General features: G+C 48.1%; 1 protein-coding gene across 6 annotated transcripts in view; it reads right to left on the reverse strand.

Annotated features, from left to right (window-relative positions):
• Positions 1-26,213, reverse strand: part of IL6ST (interleukin 6 cytokine family signal transducer) — a 563,892-nt gene that overhangs the window by 21,551 nt on the left and 516,128 nt on the right. For all 6 annotated transcript variants that reach the window (XM_085631350.1, XM_085631355.1, XM_085631352.1 and 3 more), the window contains one exon: positions 10,060-10,156. In XM_085631350.1, coding sequence (XP_085487476.1) covers positions 10,060-10,156 — 97 coding nt within the window. The remainder of the gene's footprint in view (positions 1-10,059; positions 10,157-26,213) is intronic.

Raw genomic sequence — 26,213 nt, forward strand, 5'->3', positions numbered from 1 at the left:
ATTGGGATGAAGGGCTACTGTACTCAGAGGCTAGAGACCCCAAGCCTGGTGCATCCAGGAGGTTGGTCATACCACTGAAGTTCAGAGGCTTCCTTCTAACCTTGGCCCATGATATTCCACTTGCAGGACATTTAGGCCAGAACAAGACTTGGGACAGGCTTGTCCCTCACTTTCACTGGCCCCATATGTCAGAAGACACTAAGGAGTTTTGTCGCTCCTGTGTCACCTGCCAAGCCAGTGGCAAATCAGGTGGCACCACAAAGGCCCCCCTCATACCACTACCTGTGGTGGGGGTCCCCTTTGAAAGAGTGGGCATAGATATTGTAGGACCAATGGACCCACAGACAGCCTCTGGGCACAGATTCATACTGGTGATAGTGGACCATGCCACCAGGTACCCAGAAGCAATTCCCCTGAGGACCACAACAGCTCCTGTTGTGGCAAGGGCCCTGCTTGGAGTATTCTCCAGAGTGGGCTTTCCAAAGGAGGTCATTTCTGACAGAGGTGCCAACTTTATGTCAGGATACTTGACTGCAATGTGGAAGGAGTGTGGTGTTAACTATAAGTTCACCACACCCTATCACCCACAGTGCAATGGGCTTGTTGAGAGATTCAACAAGACCCTAAAGGGAATGATAAAAGGATTACCAGACAAGCTTAGGCGAAGATGGGACATCCTTTTACCCTGCCTTCTGTTTGCTTACAGAGAGGTCCCACAAAAGGGGGTTGGCTACAGCCCTTTTGAGCTTTTGTTTGGGCATCCTGTAAGAGGACCCCTGTGTTTGGTGAAGGAAGGATGGGAGAGACCTCTCAGACAACCCAAACTAGACATAGTGGATTATGTACTTGGTCTCCGCTCCAGGATGGCAGAGTATATGAAGAAGGCTTCTAAAAACCTTGAGGCAAGCCAAGAACTCCAAAAAGCTTGGCATGACCAAAAGGCTGTACTGACTGTTTACCAGCCAGGACAGAAAGTGTGGGTGTTGGAGCCAGTGGCCCCAGCAGCACTCCAAGACAAATGGTCTGGACCCCACACTATTGTTGAGAAAAAGGGAGAAGTCACCTACTTGGTGGACCTTGGGACTCCCAGAAGCCCCCACAGGGTGCTTCATGTCAACAGATTGAAGGCATATGTTGACAGGGCAGACATGGGGCTACTCATGGCTACAGATGAGGGGCAGGAGGAAGAGAGTGACCCTCTCCCAGACCTGTTGACTCAGAACCCTGATGATGGCTCAGTTGATGGTGTGGTCTTTTCTGACAGCCTCACTGTCCATCAGCAACAGGACTGCAGACAAGTTCTGCAGGCCTACAGACATATGTTCACTCTGACCCCAAGTCAGACAAACTGGTGCACCCATGAGGTGGACACTGGTGACAGTCTGCCTGTGAAGAGTAAAATCTACAGGCAACCTGACCATGTCAGGGACTGCATAAAAGTTGAGGTACAAAAGATGTTGGAGCTGGGAGTCATTGAACCTTCAGAGAGCCCTTGGGCTAGTCCTGTAGTCCTTGTGCCAAAACCTCACACCCAAGATGGTAAGAGAGAGATGAGGTTTTGCGTGGATTACAGAGGTCTCAATGCTGTCACTAGGACAGATGCCCACCCAATACCTAGGGCAGATGAGCTCATTGACAGACTGGCAGCTGCTAAGTTTTTGAGCACGTTTGACCTAACAGCAGGCTACTGGCAAATCAGACTAGCTGAGAGTGCAAAGGCCAAAACTGCTTTCTCGACCCCAGGAGGACATTATCAATTTGTGGTAATGCCCTTTGGTTTGAAGAATGCACCTGCCACTTTCCAAAGGCTGGTGAATCAAGTCCTTACTGGGTTGGATGATTATTGTGCAGCTTATCTTGATGATATTGCTGTCTTTAGCTCCACCTGGGAGGATCACCTGGTCCACCTGAGGAATGTTTTAGAGGCCCTGCAAAAGGCAGGCCTCACTATCAAGGCCACTAAGTGCCAGATAGGGCAGGGCAAGGTTGTATACCTGGGCCACCTAGTTGGTGGGGGTCAGGTTCAACCACTGGAGAGCAAGATCCAGACCATAAAGGACTGGGCTCCTCCAACTACCCAGACTCAGGTCAGAGCTTTCTTGGGCCTGACTGGGTACTACAGAAAGTTTGTTAAGAACTATGGGTCCATAGTGACACCACTTAATGACTTGACCTCCAAGAAGATGCCAAAGAAAGTTCAGTGGACAGTAAGCTGTCAAAAAGCATTTGATGACCTGAAGCAGGCCATGTGCAGTGCACCTATTCTGAAAAGTCCAGACTACTCCAAAGAGTTCATTGTCCAGACAGATGCTTCTGAGTTAGGTGTGGGAGCTGTTCTTTCACAACTGAATGTAGATGGTCAAGACCAGCCCATTGCTTTTATAAGTAGAAGGCTGACCCCTAGAGAGAAACGTTGGTCAGCTATTGAGAGGGAGGCCTTTGCTGTGGTTTGGGCCCTGAAGAAGCTGAGGCCATACTTGTTTGGCACTCACTTCAAGATTCAGACAGACCATAAGCCCCTCTTGTGGCTAAATCAGATGAAGGGTGAAAATCCCAAACTTCTTAGGTGGTCCATTTCCCTACAGGGGATGGACTTCACAGTGGAACATAGACCTGGGACTGACCATGCCAATGCAGATGGACTCTCCAGATATTTCCACTTAGAACATGAAGACTCAACTGGTCAAGGTTAGTTTAATGTCCCTAAGTTTGGGGGGGGGGGTTGTGTAGGAGAGTAGGGTCTGCTTTCTATGTTCACCCCCACTTTTTGCTTTTGCTTTACTGGTTTTCGACTTAGATGTGGCTGTGGGCCTGCTAATCAGACCCACAGCCCTGCTGTTCTCTCTCTAAATTAATACTATGTACTTTAGGTGCATAACCCATTTGGATAGGATCACCTTATTGGCCCCTGTACAGTGTACCCTAGGTACCCAGGGCATAGGTGTACCCTAGGCCTACCAGGGGCTGCAGCATGTATTATGCCACCCCTGGCCTGGCCTTCCATTTTGACACAACTGGCTGATCACTCAGCTGGGGCAAGGTCGTGTAATCACCCCTTGCTTAGGTGTAGTATTCCTATACCTAACTTACATATAGACACATGTGTACCTATCAGTCACTCCTATGGCAGGCCTTGACAATCCTGGAGGCAGAGTGCTTGGTAACATGTGAGATGGTGCTCTAGCATGAGCTGAGCCTGTCTGCAGCTTTCGGAACCTTGTCCTTATAGCTGTTCTATGATATAGCCTACCATATACTCTTAAAGTGCCTTATAATCTTAGACGGTTATGGTAACTATGGTTTGGCTTTATCAAAACATGTCGTGTAAGGTGTCTACCACTAGGGAATAATACCCCCATGCCATTTCTGGACATGAGAATATTATTCCCCCCTTCTAGAGGGAAAGACATGTTAAAATCATACTTCAACTGTTAGCCTCTGACCAAAGCCTCAGCATCACAAAATGGATGCTGCTGCCACGACACAAGTCTGACCTCCTGCAGCTGGGAGTGATCCCAGCCAGGGAGGCCTGGACAATAGGTTTCCTGCTTGGGGAGGTGCTAGCACCTCCCCAGACAGCCTTTAGTGTATTGGGGCAGGGTGGGCCGAAAGGAATGAGACATGCCTGGGGCACACAAGGTGTTCCTGCATAGTCCAGTTCAAACCGGCGCTGGGGCACTCCAGCCCCAGCTCTGGCGCGAAACTGGACAAAGGGAAGTGGGTGTAACCACCCCCTCCCAGGTCCCACCCATAAGGCGTGACCTAGCAGGTATCCCAGCCCCCCAAATTAGTATAAGAGTGGGAGTTGGGCCTCAAGAGATTAGATTATCCTGAACCTGCAAAACTGAACAGAAACTCTGGACCTTCGACATTCGACGAAAGAAGAAGACTGAAGAATCTCCCTTGTAGCCAAGGAGTGGCTACCCTGTGCAAACAGGCACCATCAAGAGACTACCCTTTGCTTTGCGACCGTTCTACGAGGAACCGACTGCAGAGCCCGACCAGAGCCTTGACTTCCAGACTTCTCCGACCCTCATCCACATCTGCAGCAGAGCTGAGATCCGTGGAGGCGACGAGCGACGTGGGACCGGCTACCTGGGAAAAGTGGCTAGTAACTTACAGCGCAGCTTCTGAGGTACCCTCGAAGTTGTGCACCGGGGATTGAGAAGCCCCAACCCCAAGCACCATCTGCACCGAAGATCAGCCCCCCACACTCCACGAGTCCTGCGTGGGGGCCTTCAGCATTTTTCTGCTTGCCGCGTCTGTCCGGTTGCTTGCCCGCTGGCTAGTGGCCTCTGTGACGACGCACCCTGAAATCTTCTGCGCTGGTTTGGCTCCTCCAGACTGGCTCCCGCTTCTCTGCAAAGAAGAAGCACCCCAGACCTTCCTGGTCTGCACCAGAAGCAAGTCCTTTGTTCTTCGTGGGTTCCGCTTGCCAAGGCTTGGTGAGTCCTAGTCCAACTTCGACGCCGCCGACAGCAAGAGCCTTCGTGGGACAGCTCGCCTCCTGGTCCTGGTCGTCCTCGACGCTTCCTGGTCCTCCTGGCTGCAGCGACAAGCTTCACCTTCACCTGCATTCTTCACGACATCGCCTGGTTCCTTCCTGGTTCCACGTGGTCACTGGCTAGTGACCTTGACTCTGTCCCTTCTGCTTGCAGGTCTCCTCTCTTCTTGATCCCAGCCTTGGGATCCACCGGACACTCTTCACTGACTGCCTGTCAGCATCTTTCTTCAGGCATCCATAGGAGTCGACGACGAAAACGACGCATCTTCACCCCTATGCACCCGCAGCCTGTGGGCTAGGTAACTTGGGTACTCCGGTGCTCATCAGGATAGTGACTATCCTAGTGTCTAGTTTTCAAGTCTCAACTTCCTAGCTACTCCGGAAGTGTCCTAAATCTACCGTTTTCTAAACTGTACTATTGCTATTGACTTTTACGCATTACGCGCGAGTGTTTCCACTCTGCACACGAATCCCGTGGGCCTCCCACTTCCTAACTAACGCTAGTGTAGTGTAGCCCCAGCGATTCCCTAGGCCTAGGCCTATTCTATTTCCGTGACAGTGGTTCTTATACCACTTACTTGGTATATGGTTTGCGTGGCCCCTAGGGCCTAACTGTATTACTTACCTGTGTGACTTACTGTATGCATTAATAAGACTGTGTTGTACTTACCTCTAATCTCATAAAGAGTGCTGAGGGTTTGCTTAGAATAAATACACTTTATTTTATATATATATCTGTTGTGGTGTCCTTTCATTTGGTATTCAAGGGATTATATATGGTATCACAGCTGGCTTCACATGCCATTCAGAGTTTAGCCTAAGACTGCTCTTGTCCATGCTACCACTAGGATAGCTGGTCTATAAGGTTGACTTTACAACCAATCACCATAAGGGTATTTGGACTGATATAAGGTGTACACTATAACTAGTGACATCATACATCAGGCCAACTTCTCACAATGCCAACAACTTAAACTCGCATGAATGCAAGACCTATTGCATTGCAAATGCTTCTTCTCTCTCCCGTCTTGGATGGCCTCCCCAGAAGTCGACTGATGGCTTTGAGGCTACTGAAAGCATAAAGTCGCGAGGTACATTTAAAATAATTTTTCTACGCTAATTCTGATAGTGTTACATTTCTCAAACCCAGAATAGATGATAGAAAGCATTTTGTGAAAGTTTGGGCCACAATGGGCGTCGTGCACAACTGATGCATGCGTATAACATACAGGACACTGTGCCGCCAAAAAAGTTTACAACACCGCCTCCCTCTAGAGAGCTTCTTGCATGTACTCGGAAAACGGTCCTGGGCTGAATGTACTTTGCACAGTGTATATATCCCCACAAAGCTTCACTCTCTCAAGCTTTTCCCAAGCAGTCGATTACATACCTCGGAGTGAAACGATGAGCCAAATGCGCTATAAAACGTGAGATTCAATTAGAAAGCGCTATTTCCTGCAATGGTACCAAGGGCGCCCTAATGCAAGAAAGGAACACGTCCCCCTGTCATCTGGTTTGGTAAAAACAAGACAGCTATGAGTGGGATGCAGAGAGCCCCTAAGAACCCTGGGCCTCGGTGCTCTTGCACCTGCTGCGCAATTGATAGCTACACCGTAGCAAGAACAGAGGGCTTCCGAGACCCCAGTACCCTAAGTGATGGAGAACACCATAACCACCCGGTGCGTGCGGGTCCTACAATTAGCATTCATTGTTTGCATTTTATTTTCTTGTAGCATTGGTATAATGCTACCAGCTCGCGACCCCTTCAGTCTAAGAAGGGTGTTTCAAAGCTATCTCAAGCGTCATGCAGAGATGCCTAAAACACCCTCTGATGAATATTTTATCAAAATGAATTGTACATTTATTTCTTCCTATTCTAGTATCTATATTGGGAACACCTTGAAGCAACCAGTGATTACTTTGTGTTGGCGCAACCAGTGATTACTTTGTGTTGGCGCATTAGCAAACAGCAAACCTGCAACACTCATGGCACTGGTAATGCCTGAAATACGATTGGGTGCAACGCTTTAAGGAGTATGATACAAACTCTAAACTATAACAATGACATATAGTGGTCATGGGACTTCAATGTGCATCGACACCAGCCAGCTCTGTTCTGCAGAGAATCTTGCCCTGCATGATGCCTTGAATAAAGTTTAAACAGATGGTTTTAAATACCGTTTTCCTTACATATATTTTTAATGTGTGTGATTTGTGAAAATACAATACAGACATTTTGTAGACAAATGTTTTTATGTTTCATACAACATTCATCAAAAAGGTTTCTTTTTGATTAAAACAGGACCTCATATATGAGAAATGGGAGGGGGAGGGGGGTCACAGAGATTATTTGCACTAACATGCACCAACATCGAAATTCTTACAAATTTGGACAATCAAATTCAGCGAGACCAGTGGTCCTATGAAGAATTCAATGAAGGAATAATTCCATCAACCCGTAAAGAAATTGTGTCATTGAAACTTAGGAAGATTCTGCTATTTATGGGAAGTTTAAGTGATATGATAAAATTATTTATAGAGCGCACGTACACCAGCGGTTTCTTGGCGCTTAGCAGAGATGCGTTGACATGTGTAGTGAGAGTTAATTAGTTATAGACCTGGGAGAATAGCCAAGTCTTAAACTGGGGGTAAGAGGTAAGTAATGTTAACTTTTTCAGGGAATTTTATATTAGCAATATACGTCTCGGGACACAGACCGGTAAATGCGCTTTGATGCTACTGTGCAGTGGTATGAAGAGATTTTAACCTAATACTACTCGTCCCTGGAGATCCTTGTTTTTCCTGCAGGTGAAGCCCAGTTTACAGCAGCTGTAAATCCTCTTCATGTAGTGGAAGAGATGCTGGTGGGGAAAGACAGGGCTGGGGGGTCCCGGGGCAGCAGTGCGCACCCGGAGCTTAAAGGCAGCTTCGTCATACAGCGCTGCCAATTTGCTTTGCCCGCTGCTCCAGGGCTGGCTCATGTGCAGGCACCGATACCGCCGGTCCGCTCTGCCGAGGTCATTGTAGTCCACTCAGAGACCCACGTCCTCGGGTCTTCCGGTGGGCCAGTGCCGGGTGGACACTGTGCTGTGTTTGGCGTAGAGCCGCAGGGCCCGGCCCTGCTGGAGGAGAGAGCACAGACAGCAAAGGGCGAGAGCGTCCAACATGACACGGCACAGAAGGCAGTGAGTGGGTGAAATGCAGTTTGTGAGGCAGCATAACATAACCCAGCATGTTCAGTGCCCGTAAAAACTGGTCCTAATAAAATAACAAAGAAATAACAACTAATCCACTAATTAAAATATGGAGGTTGGCAGCCGCGTCGTGCACAACAAAAGAAACGCGCGGCTGACATACTTAACGAAAAAGAGTATCGCGTGCTGCAGATGCAACAATTAGGGGGGAGGGTGTGGGGGAGGGCAGGGGGTAGCATTGCGGTCTGGGAGGCGGCATAATGTAGCATGAGGAGTGCTCGTAAAAACTGCTCCGAAAGAAATAATACCGAGCTAAACTTAAAGCGCGGCGCGCATATTGTAATTTGAATGCCGGCGCTGTGCTTTACATAATGTGCTACGCCTGTAAATGTCAAAGCTATGAAGCGTCTGCTGGCGCTAAATCATTGTTTATATTTAAAATGTCTGGAATGATGGGGACTTTCAAATTTTATCAATTGTTATGTGTTTGTATCTTTGATGATCGAAATAAAGATTATTTGATTTATAAATCATTACCATGAAATAAAATAAGTAGTCATCAAAGGAACTAATAAACAAGTACAGCGTAAGTAAACTGTACTTAGTCGGTGCTGCCTCGGCAGAAAACGGAAATTACGTGACTGATCGCCAGCCAACAATCAGCCACATAAGAAGGGCAATGCCAGAAAGACCCAATGGCAAGTGGCAGGACAAATGACCCTCCATATTTTGTTTACTACAGGTCTTGCGACAGCGCATGCGCTGTCTAGGCTCGACCTAAAAACTACTAGTACGGCAGATTTTACTCAATACTACATTTAAGGGTATTGCATGAAGGGAGTGACGGGCTATGCAAAATGCACTGTACTCTTACATTCGTGGGCATTCATAAATATTTTGTAAGGACTTCCCCGTGCTGGAATTGAAATTATAGCTACCTCAAAAAGTGTAATTAATGGGTAGGAACGGACACCCCGAATTCCCATTTCAAAGGATTTTTTCCCCCCAAACGAATGGGGAGGGGTCAATGTTTTCCTTATGAAGAAAAAGGAAAAAGCAAAAATAAAATAAAAAGGCTGCAACTTTTTTTTTTATCCATACAATGTCAGGTGGATTGGCTACTATGTAGGCAATTTGATGGCGCAGACAAGGAGGGACTAGAGTATGCGTAGAAATTGATAAGTTACATACATTTCCAGCGTGCACTCAGGGCTTTCGATGAATCCTCAAAACTTTAGAATTGTACACAATTACATCTACAATCCATACATTTTTGACTTTTCCCTAACTCTTAGAAAATCCACCCTTCAAGTCAACATTTCCTAATCTGATTCTTCCAATTAATTTAATCTCTGCTATCTGATTCACTTGGGATCGGGGGTCAGCAAACACTTTCCCAATGTGTCAAACTTCTAGGAATAATAAAATATCAGGATTTCATCCCATGATACAATGAAAAGCTATCCTACTCATACTAAGCAGTCATATTTTATGCGTATATTTCAGATGTTTCACAAAGTAGTACTATCTCACGACTACAACGCAAGTTAATTATTCTTTTGCAGAGAACACCGCCAAGCCCCCGATGTTTTTTATTTACTCCTAACCTCCCTGTACTATTACTCACCTTTAGACCCTGAAATAACCATTACTCCCTTGATTAGTAGCCATCCCTAAAACCTAAAATTACCTCTACCTCCCTTTACCTCTACTGAAGCCTAAACCCTAAAGCTATCCTTGCAACCCTTTACCACTCTCCACCACTTAATCATAAATTTACACTTACCTTCCTTTACTACTACCCACCTCTAACATTACCCTTACTTTACTACTGCCAGCCCTAAACTCTAAAATTACCTTTATCTCCATTTACCACTACCATAAAGTTATAACAAGAAATACTTACCTGTGTGGCAAAGGCATGTATGGTACAGGTACAAATACTTACCTGAATGATGAAGACTGCATTGTAAAGGCTATTTACCTCTTTTGTGCATAGGCTGGCTGATGTAATTAAAGTATGTATGTAGTGTCTTGGTACATGATTCAAAGCAACCAATTGAAATGCCATTTGAGGCACAAACGAAAGTACTAGTACGAACTTACAGAATTTTTAATAAAGAAAACGGATTAGAGAATTTGAAATAGTCAGTTTAGCAAATCATTTCCCGTAGCTGGCTGATCTAGTTTAGTGAACTACAAACGTTTTCTAAATGTCATAAAATGTATTACAATTATCGAAAAAAGGGGGTCTGTGAAGTAGGGTAATGCTTATGCGAACACCCTAGTAAAATGAAAAGTCAACTTTAGAAGCCAAAATATTCTAATACTGTTGCTTCTATGTAACAGTATGATACTTACAGGTTTCGGTTGCTAAAGCAAAATATTATTCCAAGGAGAATGATTAGCAGGACTCCTATGCAGCTAGGCACTACTATAGCTTCAATTTCTCCTTTAGCTAAAAAAAAAAAAAAGAAATGAAGGCAATAAAACATCAATTATAATAAACAGCTGCACTTAATGCACGTAATAAATGCTTAGCAAGGGTACCTCATGACAGAGCAGATCCACAACTTAATAACCCAAATTAAATTTATATTACACGAGGTACCCATTTTATAGTTGTGGTATTTATAACATACTACACAATACCATGCGCTCCATCTGCACAAGACCCAGAATGGGCATCTGTGAACTAAGAAGATGAAGGAAGAAGAAAAACAGAAGACCCACTCTTAATTTACTCCCTCAAAGTGAACAAGCTAATGAATTTACTGTTGGAAAATGGCTGATGGCCATCTTGGAATGGCAAATTTATAAAGTATAATAACTCCACAAAGGCCGTCAGTGAGTTGGAATGCATGTGCATGCAGCTCTCTTGGAATGCTTTTTGCTCTACTGTACAAGACTTTTTTTCCAAGATGATTGCTCATGTATGCTGACCCCGGCCATCGACAATGGCTATTCTCATAGTACAACAAAAAGTGTTCCAAGAGCACTGTGTTTGCACATGGGGGCTACTGCAGTGGCTCATCGTTGACTTTCTTTTTTTATACGTAGTTATTCATTTACAGTATATAAAGAATAGAAAATGGATGCTTCACACATGCATGGAGAGCAGAAGAGGGGAAAACAAATAAACAAATAAAACAGCGGTATGTGGTGGGAAGGAGAGGCACGCATTTAGATCAAAAGCGTTAATCCAATGCATCAGGTGTTGGCGGACAGCTTTTTGGCTTTGTCAATACTCGTTTTGTTATGGTTGTTGTAAAACGTAATTATTTGGAGAGCTACTAGGCCCTCGCCAATATAAAACAAAAATTGGGTAAAAGGCGAAATACTGTTTTGGTCCAAAAAAGCACACTTGGTTACAGTAGTCTTAGGGTTCCCATGCATGTTAACAGCTCCCTGGGTCTCAAAGCAATGCCGGCTCCCGCAGAAGGTGAGGAGCCAGCAGGGAATGCAAGGGCCTTCAGGCTCATCTCTGCTGTCCCCAACGGAGAGGCAACATCGCACGGGATGAGGTCCCTGGGGCCGAAATTGGCCAAGCAACCCCCTTCCATGTTTAAAAAAAAAAAAAAGGGCAGGCCCCGTGGGATGGGGTCCCCGGGGGCCAAAATTAGCTCAGGGAAGGGGGGACAACGTGGCCACCTTCATTATTTAGAAAAGAAAAAAAAAAGCCTAGGCCCCTGAGGGATGGGGTCCCCGGAGCCGAAGTCGGCCTGGGGAGGGAGGCCACATGGCCCCCCCTTCTTAAAATGCTTGGCCCCTGAGGTTGGGGTCCCCGGGCCGAAATCAGCACCAGCGAAGGGGGGCTAAGCAGCCCCCTTCCTTTAGAAAATAAAAAAAAGCCCAGCAACTCGCCGTAGGCCCGGCCCCCTTTCTCTACCACTTTGCAAACGCGCCTCCTGCCACACTGCTGGCTGGGGGGAGGGTGAGGGAGGGGTGGAGTCCCCTTGGCTGCTGACAGTCCTTAGGTACCAACAAGACCTCCAGTAAGCCCTACAGTAGGATTGCTGAGAGGTGGTCAGAGACCACACCACTTTTATCCACCACTTTGCAAATACTCCTCCAAGAGCACTGCTGGTGGGGGGATGAAGTCTCCTTGCCTCTTGAGGGCCTCAGGACTACAGTGGACTTCTTCCCCCAAGCAGCAGTGCGCCAGGAGGTGTGTTTGCAGAGTGGTGGAGAAAAGGGGCGTGGCCCCTGACCACCTCTCAGCAATCCAGCTGTGTGTGTCTTGCTGGCGGTAGCAGGAGGGCTAGCTGGCCCCCAAGGACCCTCAAGACCCAAGGGGACTTATTCCCCAACAAGCAGCGTGCCAGAAGGCATATTTGCAGAGTGGTGGAGAAAGGAAGCGTGGCCACCGAAAACCTCTCAGTAAACCCACTGTGTGGGACTTACTGGAGGTAACAGGAGGGGTAGTTGGCTCACAAGGACCCTCATAGCCAAGGGGACTTCATCCCCCTACTAGTAGCGCACCAGGAGGCGTGTTTGCAGAGTGGGGGGGAGAATGGGTACGTGGCCTCCGACATCTCAGAAATCCTGCTGTGTGGGACTCACTGGAGGGAACAGGAGGAATAGTTGGCCCTCCCCTCCTGTTACCTCCAATAAGTCCAACACATCGGGATTGCTAAGGGGTCTTCGGAGGCTATGTCCCCTTTCTCCACCACTCTGCAAATGTGGCTCTTTGCGCACTACTGGTTGGGGGATGAAGCTCACTTTACTCCTGAGGGACTATGGGAGCCAAGAAGCCCTCCTTGTACCTCCTTTAAGTCCTACAAAGCTGGATTCCTGAGAGCTGGTCTGAGGCCAAGTTCCCTTTCTCCACCACTCTGCAAATGCCATTACTTATTTAAAAAAAACAGAAATTCACTGAGAAAGAAAAAGGTGACAGGGATGTTATAGTTAGGAATTAGCATTTAAAAAAACCTTTTAAATAAGAATCAAAGGTTACAGTGGCTTTATAGTTAGGAAATGGAATTTAAAAAAAAACCTTACAAATTCACTGAAAAAACAAAGATTACAAGAACGTTATAGTTCGGCTCAGTTTTCACTCGTACAAAAACAGCAAAATTCAGCAGCTAACTAGAACTCGAGACCCCGCAATGCACTGCTTATGACCTCACATATCACATCACTCATAACATGGTCAATGACATCACTGATGACATCTCAAATGCCGAATCAGAGTCCCAAGATGACTGCCACCACTTCCTAATGGAAGTGGTGGCAGCCAATCAGAACTCATTTTGAGATCGGTCGGATCCGCGACCCTGCACATCTTTAGATATGCGTAAATCTTTTTTCTTTAATAACTCCCAAACTACTGAACAGATTTACACCAAATTACAAAAAGATTTTTCTGGACCAAGATCTAGCTTTCTGCCAAATTTGATGCAATTCTGTTCAGCTGTTTGCGCTCTAGTCATGTCTAAAATCCCTATGGGAAATTGCATGGGAAAATGTGTCTTGGGGCCCACCTTTTTTCTCAGCCCCCATTTGACGAATCACCCCAAAACTTTCCAGACAGCAGCTGAAGTGAGTGGAAAACTAGTTTTAAACATTTCGTGAAGATTTGTTAAACAGCGCCAAAGTTATTAGCAAAACAAAAAAAGCTAGGTCCTAACTATAACTACCTACTGGCGACCGGCAATTGGTAATCTCTCTCTCTCTCTTTCGCTCTCTCTCGCACGCTCTTTCACCCGGTAAGCATCTGCTTGTGGCATGTAGTGCTGTAGATTCAGATACTGTGCATAATCCTACCAACCAGTGTTGGCCAGGATGTGTACAAGTTGTTTTTCTTCAAAGAAAGTCTTTCGAGTCACAAGGCATTGGGACTCCTCCTCTTGCTGGTAATGCGCAAGGTCATCGGCTATATTGTTAGATTGTTTTCCCGCATGGTGGGTGAGGATGGAACGTGAAGCGAAGCGTTGTATAGAGAGATGTCCATGCAAAGAAAGAGGATTGAGGTAACTGCAACAGCCACAGGTGTGAGGGGAGGAGGGTGGGTGCATGTGAATCTACATCACTACATGCCACGAACAGATGCTTACTGGGTAAGTACAATTTTCCGTTCGAGGCATCTGTGGCTGTGGATACACATGCTGTGCACAGACTGTAAAGCAGTCCTCCCAGAAAAGTGGGGACTAGCCTATGGAAGTTGCAGTAGTTTCAAAAAGTGTACGTAGAACTGCCTGGCCAACATTGGCTTGTTGGCATGCCAGCACATCCACACAATAATGTTTTGTAAAAGTATGTGGTGTTGACCATGTAGCTGCATTACAAATGTCAGCTCTAGGAATGTACCTAAGGAATGCCATGGAGGCTTCTTTTTCCGAGTGGAGTGGGCTCTAGTCAAGATGGTAAAGGTTCTTTTAGCTTTAGAATAGAATCTCTGGATGCATTTAACAGTCCACTTAGCAATGCCTGATTTAGAAAGGGCCTTCCTTTATGGAGTTTGAAGAAAGCAACAAAAAGCTGTTGTATTCTCCTAAAAGATTTATGTAGGAAAGTGGATTTCTGTTGCAGTACCCCCCACACTTTTTGCCTGACTGAAGTATCTTTGACTGAGTATACACTGGAGCGGAAGTTGAGGTGCAGGCTGCAGGGAACCGGCTGGAAGCAGAGAAAGTTCTTCTTCGTCGACCGTGTACAGATTCGGAAGACAGTATTAGAGAGGCGAAGAAGAGATATTTTGTCTGTATTTTAGCTGTGGGGCAGGGGGAAGAGGCAGCAAGTGCGATAGGTTTGATTTTTGCCACCTCTTCTCGCACTTTAGGGTCGTCGGAAAACACTGTCCTTTGTTTCAAAGGCAGGAACCCGCCACTCTTTAATATCCGGCGCTAAGATGTAGCTCTTTGTTTGGCAGAGATGGTGGAAGCAGGAATCCACCACTCCTCTGTGCTTTAATTATTTTGTCTATCTTCTTGAAAATGTGCGGCGTAAGACCTTGACCTCGGTCACAGGCCTGCACTCTCCCCACAGCTCCTGCGATCTGCAGCTGCCTCGGGACACCCTGCCTCGTGTTTGAATCTGCTGCCCTCAGGAGTATTGTCCGTTTGCGTTTTTCTTAATACTGCGCTTGCCTCTGTATTTGTGTGCCACAATTGTTATTTGGACTCTGTTTTTTATTTATTTTTCCTGCCTTTTCTTGCTTTTGCCCCTCTCGCCGTCCCCAGCCCACGCTTCCCGCCACTACCCACTCGGACCCCCCCTCCCCCGCGCCTTCCTTTTCCCGCCTCCCAGCTGAGCATCCCTCCCCTCCCCTACATAATGCAGACCGCTGTGTGGTCATGCAGCGGCTGCGCCGCTGGCGAGCCTATGGCAAGCCTGTCTGCGCACGTACGCGACCAGCGCCAGGAACCCTGGCTCTTCCAGGACCCACCGCTACGATTCTACCACCCTCAACCCCGGAAGACACACCGACTGCGCAAGTGTCTCACCGAACACCACCCATGGAGAGATTGCGCGCAGAGCCTGTCACAGATCCTTCACCACCGACAACAACCCCACCACCACTGAAGGCTCGCCAGACGCATACACCACCAACACCCTGACCTGCATCCTCCTTAACGTGCGATCCCTACACCGACACGCCGCAGAGGTCTGGGATCTGATCGACACCCTCTCGCACGACGTCGCCTTTTTCTCAGAAACCCGGACCAACGCCACCTCCAGCCCCGGCATCGCCGCCACTGCCATCACGGACGGCTACAAGGTCCACAGAAAAGACCACCCCCACCGCCCAGGAGGACTCGCCATCGCACACAAGACCCCCCTCCGACTCTCCACTTCCAGCACAAGTGACCCCCACTCCGGCACGGAACACCTGCACTTCCAGATCCAGACCAGTCCAGGACCACGCTACGCGGCACCCTCATCTACAGACCTCCGGGCCCGCGCACCCAGTCCGCAAACACCATCGCCGAGCTTGCTGCACCCCACGCAATCGCCTCCACGGACTACATCCTCCACGGGGACCTGAATTTCCACATCAACAACCCCCACTCCATCAACTTTCTTGACAGCCTCGCCAACCTCGGACGGAAACAGCTGGTCGACACACCCATGCACAGAGCTGGCCACACCCTGGACCCTATCTTCGAGGGAGGGACCAACATCCGGTTCAGCCACACCACCCAGCCGCCCTGGACAGACCACTGCGTCCATTTCACCTTCAACACCACCAGCACACCCAAGCCCATCCCACGAACGCCACAAAGAAGCTGGAGCAAGGTCACAGAGGAACTCCTCACAACTACCCTCCGCCAAGACCCCCCCCCCCCCGCGCCACAACAGACACTAACGCCGCAATCACGGAACTCCACCGCTGGATCGCCCGCAGCGCCGACATACTCGCACCCCTCCGGCACCCCGCCAAGCAACGCCCACTTAAGGCCACCTGGTTCACCACGTAACTACAAGAAGCCAGACGCTCGTGCAGACGCCTAGAGAAAACCTGGCAAAACCAGAAAACCACAGAAGCAAGGAACACCCACTGGAGCGCCCTGAAGAATTACCACCAGCGCATTAGGGAAACCAAATGGACCCTCATGAAGGACAAAGCCCAGGCCAACGCAACCAACGCCAAGGAACTGCTCAGCGTCATACAGCAGCTCACCAAGCCACCCAGCGAAGCCACGGACATCACACCCTCCCAACAACTCTGCGACAAACTCAACACACTAACATATGATCAAGGTTTTCTACGATAACTACAGCGAACCAACGAAGGACATCACCCCCTCTTCCCCCCAATCGCAGCTGACCAGCCAAAAATCTCGACCTGGAAGCCCGCTACCATCGAACAGAAGAAGATAGAAGCTTTATTCGATACAAAATATAACATAAAAGCAGAATCAATCCTTATACAATTCATGGAAATAATTTGGTATAGAACTAGCAATGACAATTCATTTACAAATTGAAAGATAAAATCCATTTTATATATAAAAACGAAAGATAAAAGAAATGGGGAAACCCCCTAAGATTGAAGTATCATAAAAGTAATATACATCAGTATAGTAAAAAACAGTTCGTATAGGCCTAATCCATATTTTTTAGTGTTAAAAACTTTGAACGTAGCACCCATGCGCATCCCAGGTATTTTGCCACCCTGCTGATCACAGTGAGGGAGGTAGGATCTGTCCTGAGAACACGTAAAACAGACAGATAATTTCTTGAGCCCAGCAATATACAAACAGGTCTTAACCACTTGCTTCTGATATGTCTGTAAATTGGGCAAGCAAACAAAGTGGGCAATGGACTCGGTACGAGCTCCACATCCTGGGCATGGCGCTGCTGCTGTTACTAATGCCAATCGATCGATCCCCCTCCAGCTTGCTATTAAATCATTAATAGGAAGAGTTCCGATTCTCAGTTTCATATATAGGGACCTATCTCTAGGAGTTTGGATAAAATCAAGATATGCTTCCAACTTCCGAACAGGCTTGTATTCCATGAACCGCTCAGTGAGGGTTCCCCTATCCGCATTGGTCTCTTGAACCCCCTCCACCCAATTCCAATAAGCTTTTTTTTTATAACCTGTTTGGCAGGCGGGGTCTGGCTAAACCATGCCTCCCCTAGACCTATGTCAGATAATAGACGCCTCAAATTGGAGATCCATTTGACCCTCTGGCCTATGTCCGCTTGGATGATATCGCTAAAGGCTGCTGCATAGAAGGACAGCTCTGGGGTCGATCTGATAAGGGCCCAGAAAAGTAGAGGGCGGAGGCGTGCAATATCTTTGATTGAACATCTGCCCAGATCTAAATACAGGGGCTTGAATAGAGATTGGAAGGGAAACCAGACCTCTAAAAAAACTTGTTCTCCGATCTCACTAGGTCAGTGGTGTTCTCAAAACCCCAGAGTTCGGCCCCATACAGGGCTGAGGGGAGTGCTTTACCTTCATAAACCACAAGGGCCGGGGATATTGGTTTGCTTGCAGAGAGTTGTTGTTCTCTTAAGATCACCCCGGATACCCGCTTGTGGTTTAGAAGCATTTTTGTCAAATGGGAACTCCACTTCATATCACTAGTTACCCGTATACCCAAATAGTCAAAAGACTCAACTAGGTCTAATGGTTTTCCTTCAAGGGTGATGTTATTTCTAAACCGCTTCGAGGGGGATTTAGTCAACAATTTTGTTTTAGCAGTATTAATGGTTAGGCCTCGCCCAGAACAAAACAGGCCAAATCTATCTAACAGCCTCTGGAGACCACTTGGGCATTTTGACAGCAGGAGGGTATCGTCGGCGTACAGGAGGGTCGGGATTTTTTCACCCGCCAGGACTGGTGCGTCGGCCGGAAACTCCCTCAAATGGTCTACCACCCCATTCACAAAGAGGGAGAACAAGGTCGGCGCCATTACACAGCCCTGGCGTACCCCCCTATTCACCTCGATCCTCTCTGTTAGCTGTCCCTGAGTCCCCCACCTAATCCTGGCATAGTTGCCCTCATGGAGGCGTCTAATAAAATCCAGAACCATGGGGGGGGTATCCAACTCACGCAACACCTGCCAAAGCCTGTGGCGGGGGACCAGCTCAAAAGCAGTCTTCAGATCAATGAAGGCCAAATACAAACTGCCTTTCCCTATGACCATGGTCTTCCAATAGATCATAAAGAATCTTAAGACCTGATCCATCGTACCCACTCGCCCCCTAAAACCAGCCTGGAAGTGCGACAAAATATCACCTTCCTCCATCCACAGCCTTAACCTCATAAGGAGCACCCTGCCAACCACCTTTTGTATCACATCTATTAGACTGATCGGCCTGTAGTTGGCAGGGTCCTCCCTATCCCCCTTTTTATAGATCACAACCACCTCCGCCCCCTTCCAGGATTCAGGGACTGCATGGCCTCTAGCTATAAGGTTAACAGCCGTAAAATAAACTGTGCCCAAGATTTTTGGTCATACAAAAGGAGATCGCCAGGTATGCCATCCTGACCTGCTGCTTTGCCGGGGGCTATATTTCCTATTGCCTGGGCTACCTCCTGTAGGTCAAAAAGTTCTACCGATAAGGAATCTCCCAGTGTATAGGGGTGATGTTCATCTTCTATATATGAAACATCCACCATACCAGAGTATAGGTCATGGAAAGGATCATACCATTGTTGCCCCGTAATATGGTTGGGTACCGGCTCAGATCCTTTACGAGTCCCCTTATTATCTCCCAGAATAGCATTGGATCTTTCTGTCGTGAGGCTGACTTAAGCTCCTGCCAGTGGGCCTCTTCCCACTCGCGCTTTGCTGCCACTTGGGATCTAGCATAGTCCTTCCTAGCCATTCTAATTAAGCCCACATCTTTCCCTCTAAGGGCTATAGATAGCGCCTTCCTCTTACCCCTGCATGCAACTGAATGCCAAGGATTCTTGGGCGATATTCAGTTTCCCTTCCCTGTTTTACTGACCTTGATGGTAAAAAATTGTCCCAGCCTTATCATTAAATTTTGGTAAAAATCAGGAAAACAGGAGTCATGAGTTATTTCTAAATTGTCACCTATCGAGTCGAGCTCTTTGATCTTGTGGTTCAACAATTCAGTTATGCTGAAAAGCTTGTCATCCTGATTTGCAACCTTGCGACATTTAAGCCGACGGTTACAATTAGAGGGCTCAAACTCTTTCGTTACCAATCTAAGGGGCTCCTTTGCTTTAGAATCATTGGGTCCCCATTTATTTTTTATTTGCATACAGAGTGGATTATGATCGCTATCCAGGGTGTCTTTTACTGCCATATCTATGAGATCACCCCATAAATGGACGCTAATCAGGATATAATCTATGCGTGATGGTGAACTGATTCTATTAAAAGTATTAGCCCCATGCTGATCTGAGGGTGTCCGGCCATTTACTGCTCTTAGGTCACATTCGAGCGTTAAGGCGTTCATTTGAATAGCCATTTGGGACCACTTCTTGATAGGGGCTATAGTAAGAGTTGGGATATCCCATTTGTTATCTGTCTCATTCGTGCCCAGCAGGTCCTCACTACTCAATGGTTCGAAGGTACAGTTAAAATCTCCCGCTACAATAATATTAGCAAGAGGATAAAGAAGTGATGACTCTCGATCTAGAGCAGCAAGTGTTGAGGATACTTGGGCCCCAGGAGACCCTCCAGCATAGATATTAAAAAGCTCAATTTTTTTTATTTGTGGTTGAACCTTTAATCGATAAATGTAATAAGTCTGCTGAATCGAGATTACCCGTGGCAATTGACCAATTCAGAAAAAATATTAATCCATATGAGAAGGCCCCCTGATGGACGGCCTTTCCCTGACCAGGAAGCTGGAACAAAAAATGTAGTATAGCCAGATTTGTATAGGAGAACCGTGCTCCAGGTCTCCTGGAACATGCAGACATCGTACTTCTCGATAAGTTCATTCCACTCAGGGAGAGCTAGTTTGGTCTGAAGGCCGGCTATGTTCCACGATAGAACATGGGTCACCCTTGAGGTATGTCTATTAGTCCCCTTCTCTTTAGCCTCGACTACCCCGTCCATCGGCTCAACAGTTCGTATAGCCATCTCCATTCCATTCACATCTAGGCTACCATCGAACACATCACCGCGACCATGCTTAAAACCCACTCAGGAGCTCCCACAGACCCCTACTCACTGCACATATTCCACATGGCCGCTGCCATCGCACCCGAACTGGGACGGACCATCAACGCTTCCTTTGTGGCCAGCATCTTCCCAGACGACTGGAAGCGGGCGGAGGTTAAACCCCTCCTCAAGAAACCGACGGCAGACCCTACGGACCGGAAAAACTACCTGCCCATCTTCCTCCTCCCTTTCGCTGCCAAGGTCACACAGAGACTCGTGAACACTCAGCTGACCACCTTCATCGAAGAGAACTCCATCCCAGACGCATCGCAGTCCGGATTCCGCAGCAACCACAGCACCGAGAACTCTCTCCTCGCCACCACAGACAACATCCGCCTGCTACTCGTGGGGGACACACCGTGGCCCTCATCCTTCTAGACCTCTCCACAGCTTTCGACACTGTCTCCCATCGCACCCTTGCAGCCAGACTTCGCGATGCCCGGATACAAGTAGCCGCCCTTGACTGGATCCGATCTTTCCTCTCCGGCAGAACCCAGAGGATCAGACTCCCGGACAACTCCTGGTGGCCCCCCGCCTTAGGGAACTCACCCACCCCTACGGACCACGCATGCAACTTCGGCATGATCCTGGACTCCTCTCTTGCCATGAACCGCAAGGTCAACGCCGTCGCTTCCACTAGTTTCAACTGCCTGCACATCCTCCTTAAGACCTTCAAATGGATTCCCCCCTTCCTGCAGAAAGACTGTCACCCACGCAGTCATAACCAGCAGACTTGACTATGGCAACGCCCTATACGCCGGAATCAACAGATCTCTCCTTCACAGACTCCAGACCATCCAAAATGCCACCGCCAGACTCGTCCTCGGGACCCCACGCCACGAACACATGACCCGACACCTGCGAGACCTCCACTGGCTCCGGTCGAGAAGAGGGTCACCTTCAAACTCCTCACCCACGCCTACAAAGCCCTCAACAACATCGGACCCAAGTACCTCAACAAGAGACAATCCTTCCACGCACCCAAGAGGAACCTCCACTCCGCCGACCTCGCCCTGGTAGAGGTCCCCCGCATCCGCAGAAGCCGAACAGGAGGGCAAGCCTTCTCCTACATCGCAGCAAAGACCTGGAACGAGCTCCCCGTTAACATCAGACGCTCGCAAACCCTGCACACCTTCAGGAAGGACCTCAAGACCTGGCTCTTCGACTGATCCGGAGCCCACCCCCAGCGCCTTGAGACCCTGACGGGCGAGTAGTGCGCTTTATAAACCCCCGATTGATTGATTGGTTTCCTGCTAACCAGGTTTCCAGTGCCTGTGCTCTTTCCCAAAAATGTACCTTTGTTACCACAATTGGCACAACTCTGGCCCACATACAAGTCCCTTGTGCCGCAGGGTACTGCAACAAAACCCACTTTCCTACAGCTGCATCTAGCTGAAGAGGTTGGCAAAGTTGTTGTCCACTCCTGGAAAGTATTCCTTCAACAAATGGATGTTGTGTATGAGTGCCCACCTCCATATGTTCTGGGCTAAATGAGAAAGCTGAGGGGATCATGTCGGCCATTCTGATGAGGACTACCTTTCCAATGAGGTGGGGAGGGAAAGCTTTTTATGCATGGTGAATAGCTAAAAGTTTTAGGTAATTTATGTGGAGACCCTTGTGACTGGGTTTCCACTGGCCTTGAACAGTCAGGTCCTGTGAGTTTGCTCCTCCCACCCTAAGGGAGGTGGCTGTTGTGATGGTCCTCTGCAGGACTCGATCGAGAAAAAGCCGTCCCTGTAACAAGTTGTTGGTGTTTCAACCATTGCAGTGAGCGATAATTTCAATAACCCACCAACACTAGATCGTCCTATTGACCCTTCGCTTGAGACCATTGGTGTGCTAAGCACTCTTGTAATGGACAGATGTGTAACCCGGCATAGGATAGTATATCGATGCATGAGGTCATCATGCAGAGGAGACGCATAACTGTCCTGACTGTGACTTGTTGGTCTGGTTGAAAAGGAGGGATGACAAAATTGTATCCTGGCAGTATTTGGGTAGCCCATGCCCACCTCGGAATATAGATATGCCCCCAGATAAGGCTGGAACTGTAGGGGTTGGAAGTGGGATTTTGTGGTGTTGATAGTAAAACCTAGTTCGTTAAGTAGGCTGATGGTAACCTGAGTGTGCTGGTGACATTTTTGACGAGTGGCACTCTTGATGAGCCAGTCGTCCAGATAGGGGAAGATGTGGATACCCTGTCTGTGCAGGTGAGTGGCCACCAGTTGGTGTAAACTCTGGGTGCCATAGTGACTTTGAAGGGGAGCACCTTGAACTGGTAATGCATCCGCTGACTATAAATCTGAGGTACCGGTGATGTCCCGGATGAATTAGAATGTGGAATTAGGCATCTTTGAGGTCAAGTGTGGCCATGAAGTTGCCTTGTTGTAGTAGCAGGATGACATCCTGAACAGTGACCATGTGAAAGTGCTCTGAGAGAATGTATTTGTTTAGGAGCCTGAGATCCAAAATTGGTCTGAGGGACTCGTCCTTTTTGGGGATTAGGAAGTATAGTGAGTAAACTCCCATGCCCTGCTGATGATAGGGGATGGGTTCTATGGCTCCTTTATGGAGGAGAACTTGGAGCTCCTGCCTGAATAGCCTTTGGTGCTGTGGATAGAGTTTGTATTTGCGAGGTGGAACGTTGGGAGGTGTGGAAGTGAGCCCCCGACAATAACCATGTTGGACAATATCCAATACCCACTGGTTGGAGTTGACGTTCTGCCAAGCGGGTAAGAACCCTTGGAGACAACCCCTAACTGGTGTTATATGGTTGGGGGGGAAGGAGAGGCAAGACAGGGCTTAGTGGTGTTGGCAGCTCCTTTGGGGGAGCCACCTTTACCTCTGCCTTTCAAGTTGTTTTCTCTGCAGGATCCTCGAAAATAGCCTCTGGGGGAGGTCTGTTGGGTGTGTGGTTATTGGTACGAGGTGGAGGGTTTAGAGAAGGTGGTCTTGGAACCTCCACGGAAGTTTGCCTTCCTTTGCAGCAGTGTCTGCAGTATTTAAGTAGCACCGTATAGTGGTGTTGGATGTCTGCTTTCCTTCAAGAACAATCTTGTAGCCCCTTTTCCTGTGCTCCTCTGGGAGATGTTGAAGGAGTTACTCAATTTCATCCCAATGGGTACGGTCATACATAGAAAGCAGACCAGTAGAATTGGCAATCCGCCAGTGGTTGGCTGATTGCATAGCTACCCTCTTACCTGCCGCATCTATTCGCTTACTCTCTCTATCAGGTGAAGGGGCATCACCAGTGCTCTGAGAGTTGGTCTTTTTATGGGTGGTTGTGACCACTAGAGTCGGGTGGAAGCTGGCCCCGGATGTAGAGGGTTGAGTTAGAGAAGCTTTATATATTTGTTCCAACCTAGGTGTAATGACTAGCATGTAAGGGTCGTGAAAGATGGCGGAGGTGTGACAAAGCATGGCATGTCCAAAGTTTCTTCGAAGGACAGTTGCCGTTTGGATGGTTGAGCGGCAGATTCCAGAAGGCTGATAAAATCTAGCCCATGTGGGGATGTCTCATGAGATGTTTCCGGCGGTCGGCGATCTCTTCTTGCAGTTTATGAAGGATCGGTTAGACAGTCCCCGATCCAACCAAACTTGCTGGTTGGAGCTGATGGAATCAGCTCGGATGCCGCTTTTGGCTTTGATGTTTAAGTTGTTGGCTCCGATGGTCAGCTCATCTCCGAGGAGGGAGCGTCGATGCCGAAGTAGTCAGTCTCGATTTACTCTTCGGCACCGAGCTGGGCGTTCCATCCTAAGATTTTGGTCTGTGTTGACCACGGCCCGAAAGCAGTGGCAAATGAGCAATCTGCCTCCTGTGTTCCAAAGGAGCTGGATGAAACTTTGGAAAGGGATGTTCAGCGTGGGATCGTTGTCGCGGAGGGAGGGGCACTGTACTCACAGCTGGCTGCCCTGCAGAAGTTCTTCAATTTCCAGCACAGAGTTGGTGCTGTAGCCGGGAGGAAAAAGTCCCTTTGTCTGCAGCTGATGCTTGTAGATGGTGTTCCTCCTCAATGTCCTCAGTATATCTTTTCCGCTCCTCTGTGACATGTTGAGATGTTGAGCTCCATAGTCGTGCAGTGTTTTCTTGGAAAGGAAGGAGCGGCAAGTGTCGCAAGCAGCCTCATTGTTCTCGGTGGAGACACACAAATTGCAGACCTGATGGAGATCGGTCCAAGAGTATTTTGTGTGACAGCGAGGACAGTAGCGAAAAGGGATCAGTTCCATCACCGTGAGGATATGGTGGGGGAAATGCGCCTGAAGATGGAAAAAGGCGCAGAAGGGCCCGAGGTCAACAGAGAGCCGCCTGATCGATTCAGGAATAGTCTAACCAAATGGAAGGGAAATAGAAATGAGATCGCTAATGCTGATGGAGGGAAGGAACCGTGTAAATCAAAACAGTGCACCACGACTGTGCCAAACCGGAGCACATGCCCGTAACCAAAGGCGGAAAGAAAAAAATTTGATAATGACGCATTACTAGCAAGAGGAGTTTGGGAAACTGGGTTTTTGTTAGACTTGCCCCCCCCCTCCCCGACTTTGTTACCTTTTTAGCTATTGGATGCTGGTTGTTTTACAATTGGCACAGGACATTAGCACATCTGTAAGTCCCTAGTAAATGGTACCTAAGGCAAGGGTACTAAAGAGGGTCCCTAAGTGATGCAGCATATCTTATGGCTTCCTAAGGGACCCAAACAAAAATTGCACACAGAATGCCATTGCAGGCTACGTGACACAGTGCAAACCATGAGTAAAAACATGATATGGCACACTCCTGTGTGCCATGCCAAAGTCAATGCATATAATATATGTAAGCTACCCCTACAGCAGGCCTTAGGGCCCAAAGGCAGGGTGCATTACATTTTATGTGAGGACATATCTGCATGAGCAGATATGCCCCTGTGATGTCTAGTCCTATTAAAAGATATTTCAAGTGAACAGGGAAGCCATATTTAGGTACATACTGGGCAGTGGTCAAAACAAGTTACCCAGTTACATAATGGCTTCACTAAAACCTATGGTGTTTGGTATCTAACACCTTGTCTTAATAAATCTGTACTGGTGCCAGAACTAGATTACTACATGCATGCAGGGGGCACCTTGGTGTTGCCCCCTGAAACCTTACTAGTCCCTCTTGTGTGCTGGCTGGCTGGTCTTGACCAGCCTGCCACCACAAACAGGTTTCTCACCCCCTACAGGTGACAGCCCTTGGTCTCAGGAGGATGAGAACAATGCCTGCTCTGGCAGGAGGTGTTATCACCTACTTCAGCAGGAAGGCTAGTGAGAATAGCATGTCAAGGTCAGAGGCTTCAAAGGTCACTGCTGCCTTTGATATGTGACCCAGGCTTCCCCCAGACATGGGAGATGGCCCCCCCCCCCCACCGCCTGAGGGCCATTTGGCACCAGGACAGGCTGGAAAATAGATAGTCCGGAGGCGTGTTGCATTGCCAGGCTGGACACACCTCTAGGGTGTGCAGCCTGAAGTGAAGACGAAAGAAAGGATTCCACCATCTTATGTGTGGTGGAATTAGGAACGCTGGGGCAGGGTGATGGCCACTCACCACTGGAAATGGTCATCTAGGGGGTGAAGTGACCCCAAGGGTAAGTAGCCCATTGTCTACTACCCTTCACTCCCCTTAACACCACTAATTTGAGTATTTAGGTGCAGAAATAAGATATGTCTGCTTGAAGAAGAAACAAGGACAAAGCAGAGCCCACCATGCGGTAACTGAGGATTTCCCCATCACGCAAAACCCTTCCTTGCTGCTGTACCTCGACAATTGCACAGACCCGGCTCATCCAAAAAGCGGTGTCACCACTCAAAGCTGTGGAGGAACTGCCAAAGACTTCATCTTGCCAGCAACATCTCCCTTGGAGGAGAGGAGCTGCTTTGTAGTCACGAGGTAGGTGACTCCT

This window comes from Triturus cristatus, chromosome 2_1 (genome assembly GCF_964204655.1).
Source record: "Triturus cristatus chromosome 2_1, aTriCri1.1, whole genome shotgun sequence".
Taxonomy (NCBI): Eukaryota; Metazoa; Chordata; class Amphibia; order Caudata; family Salamandridae; genus Triturus; species Triturus cristatus.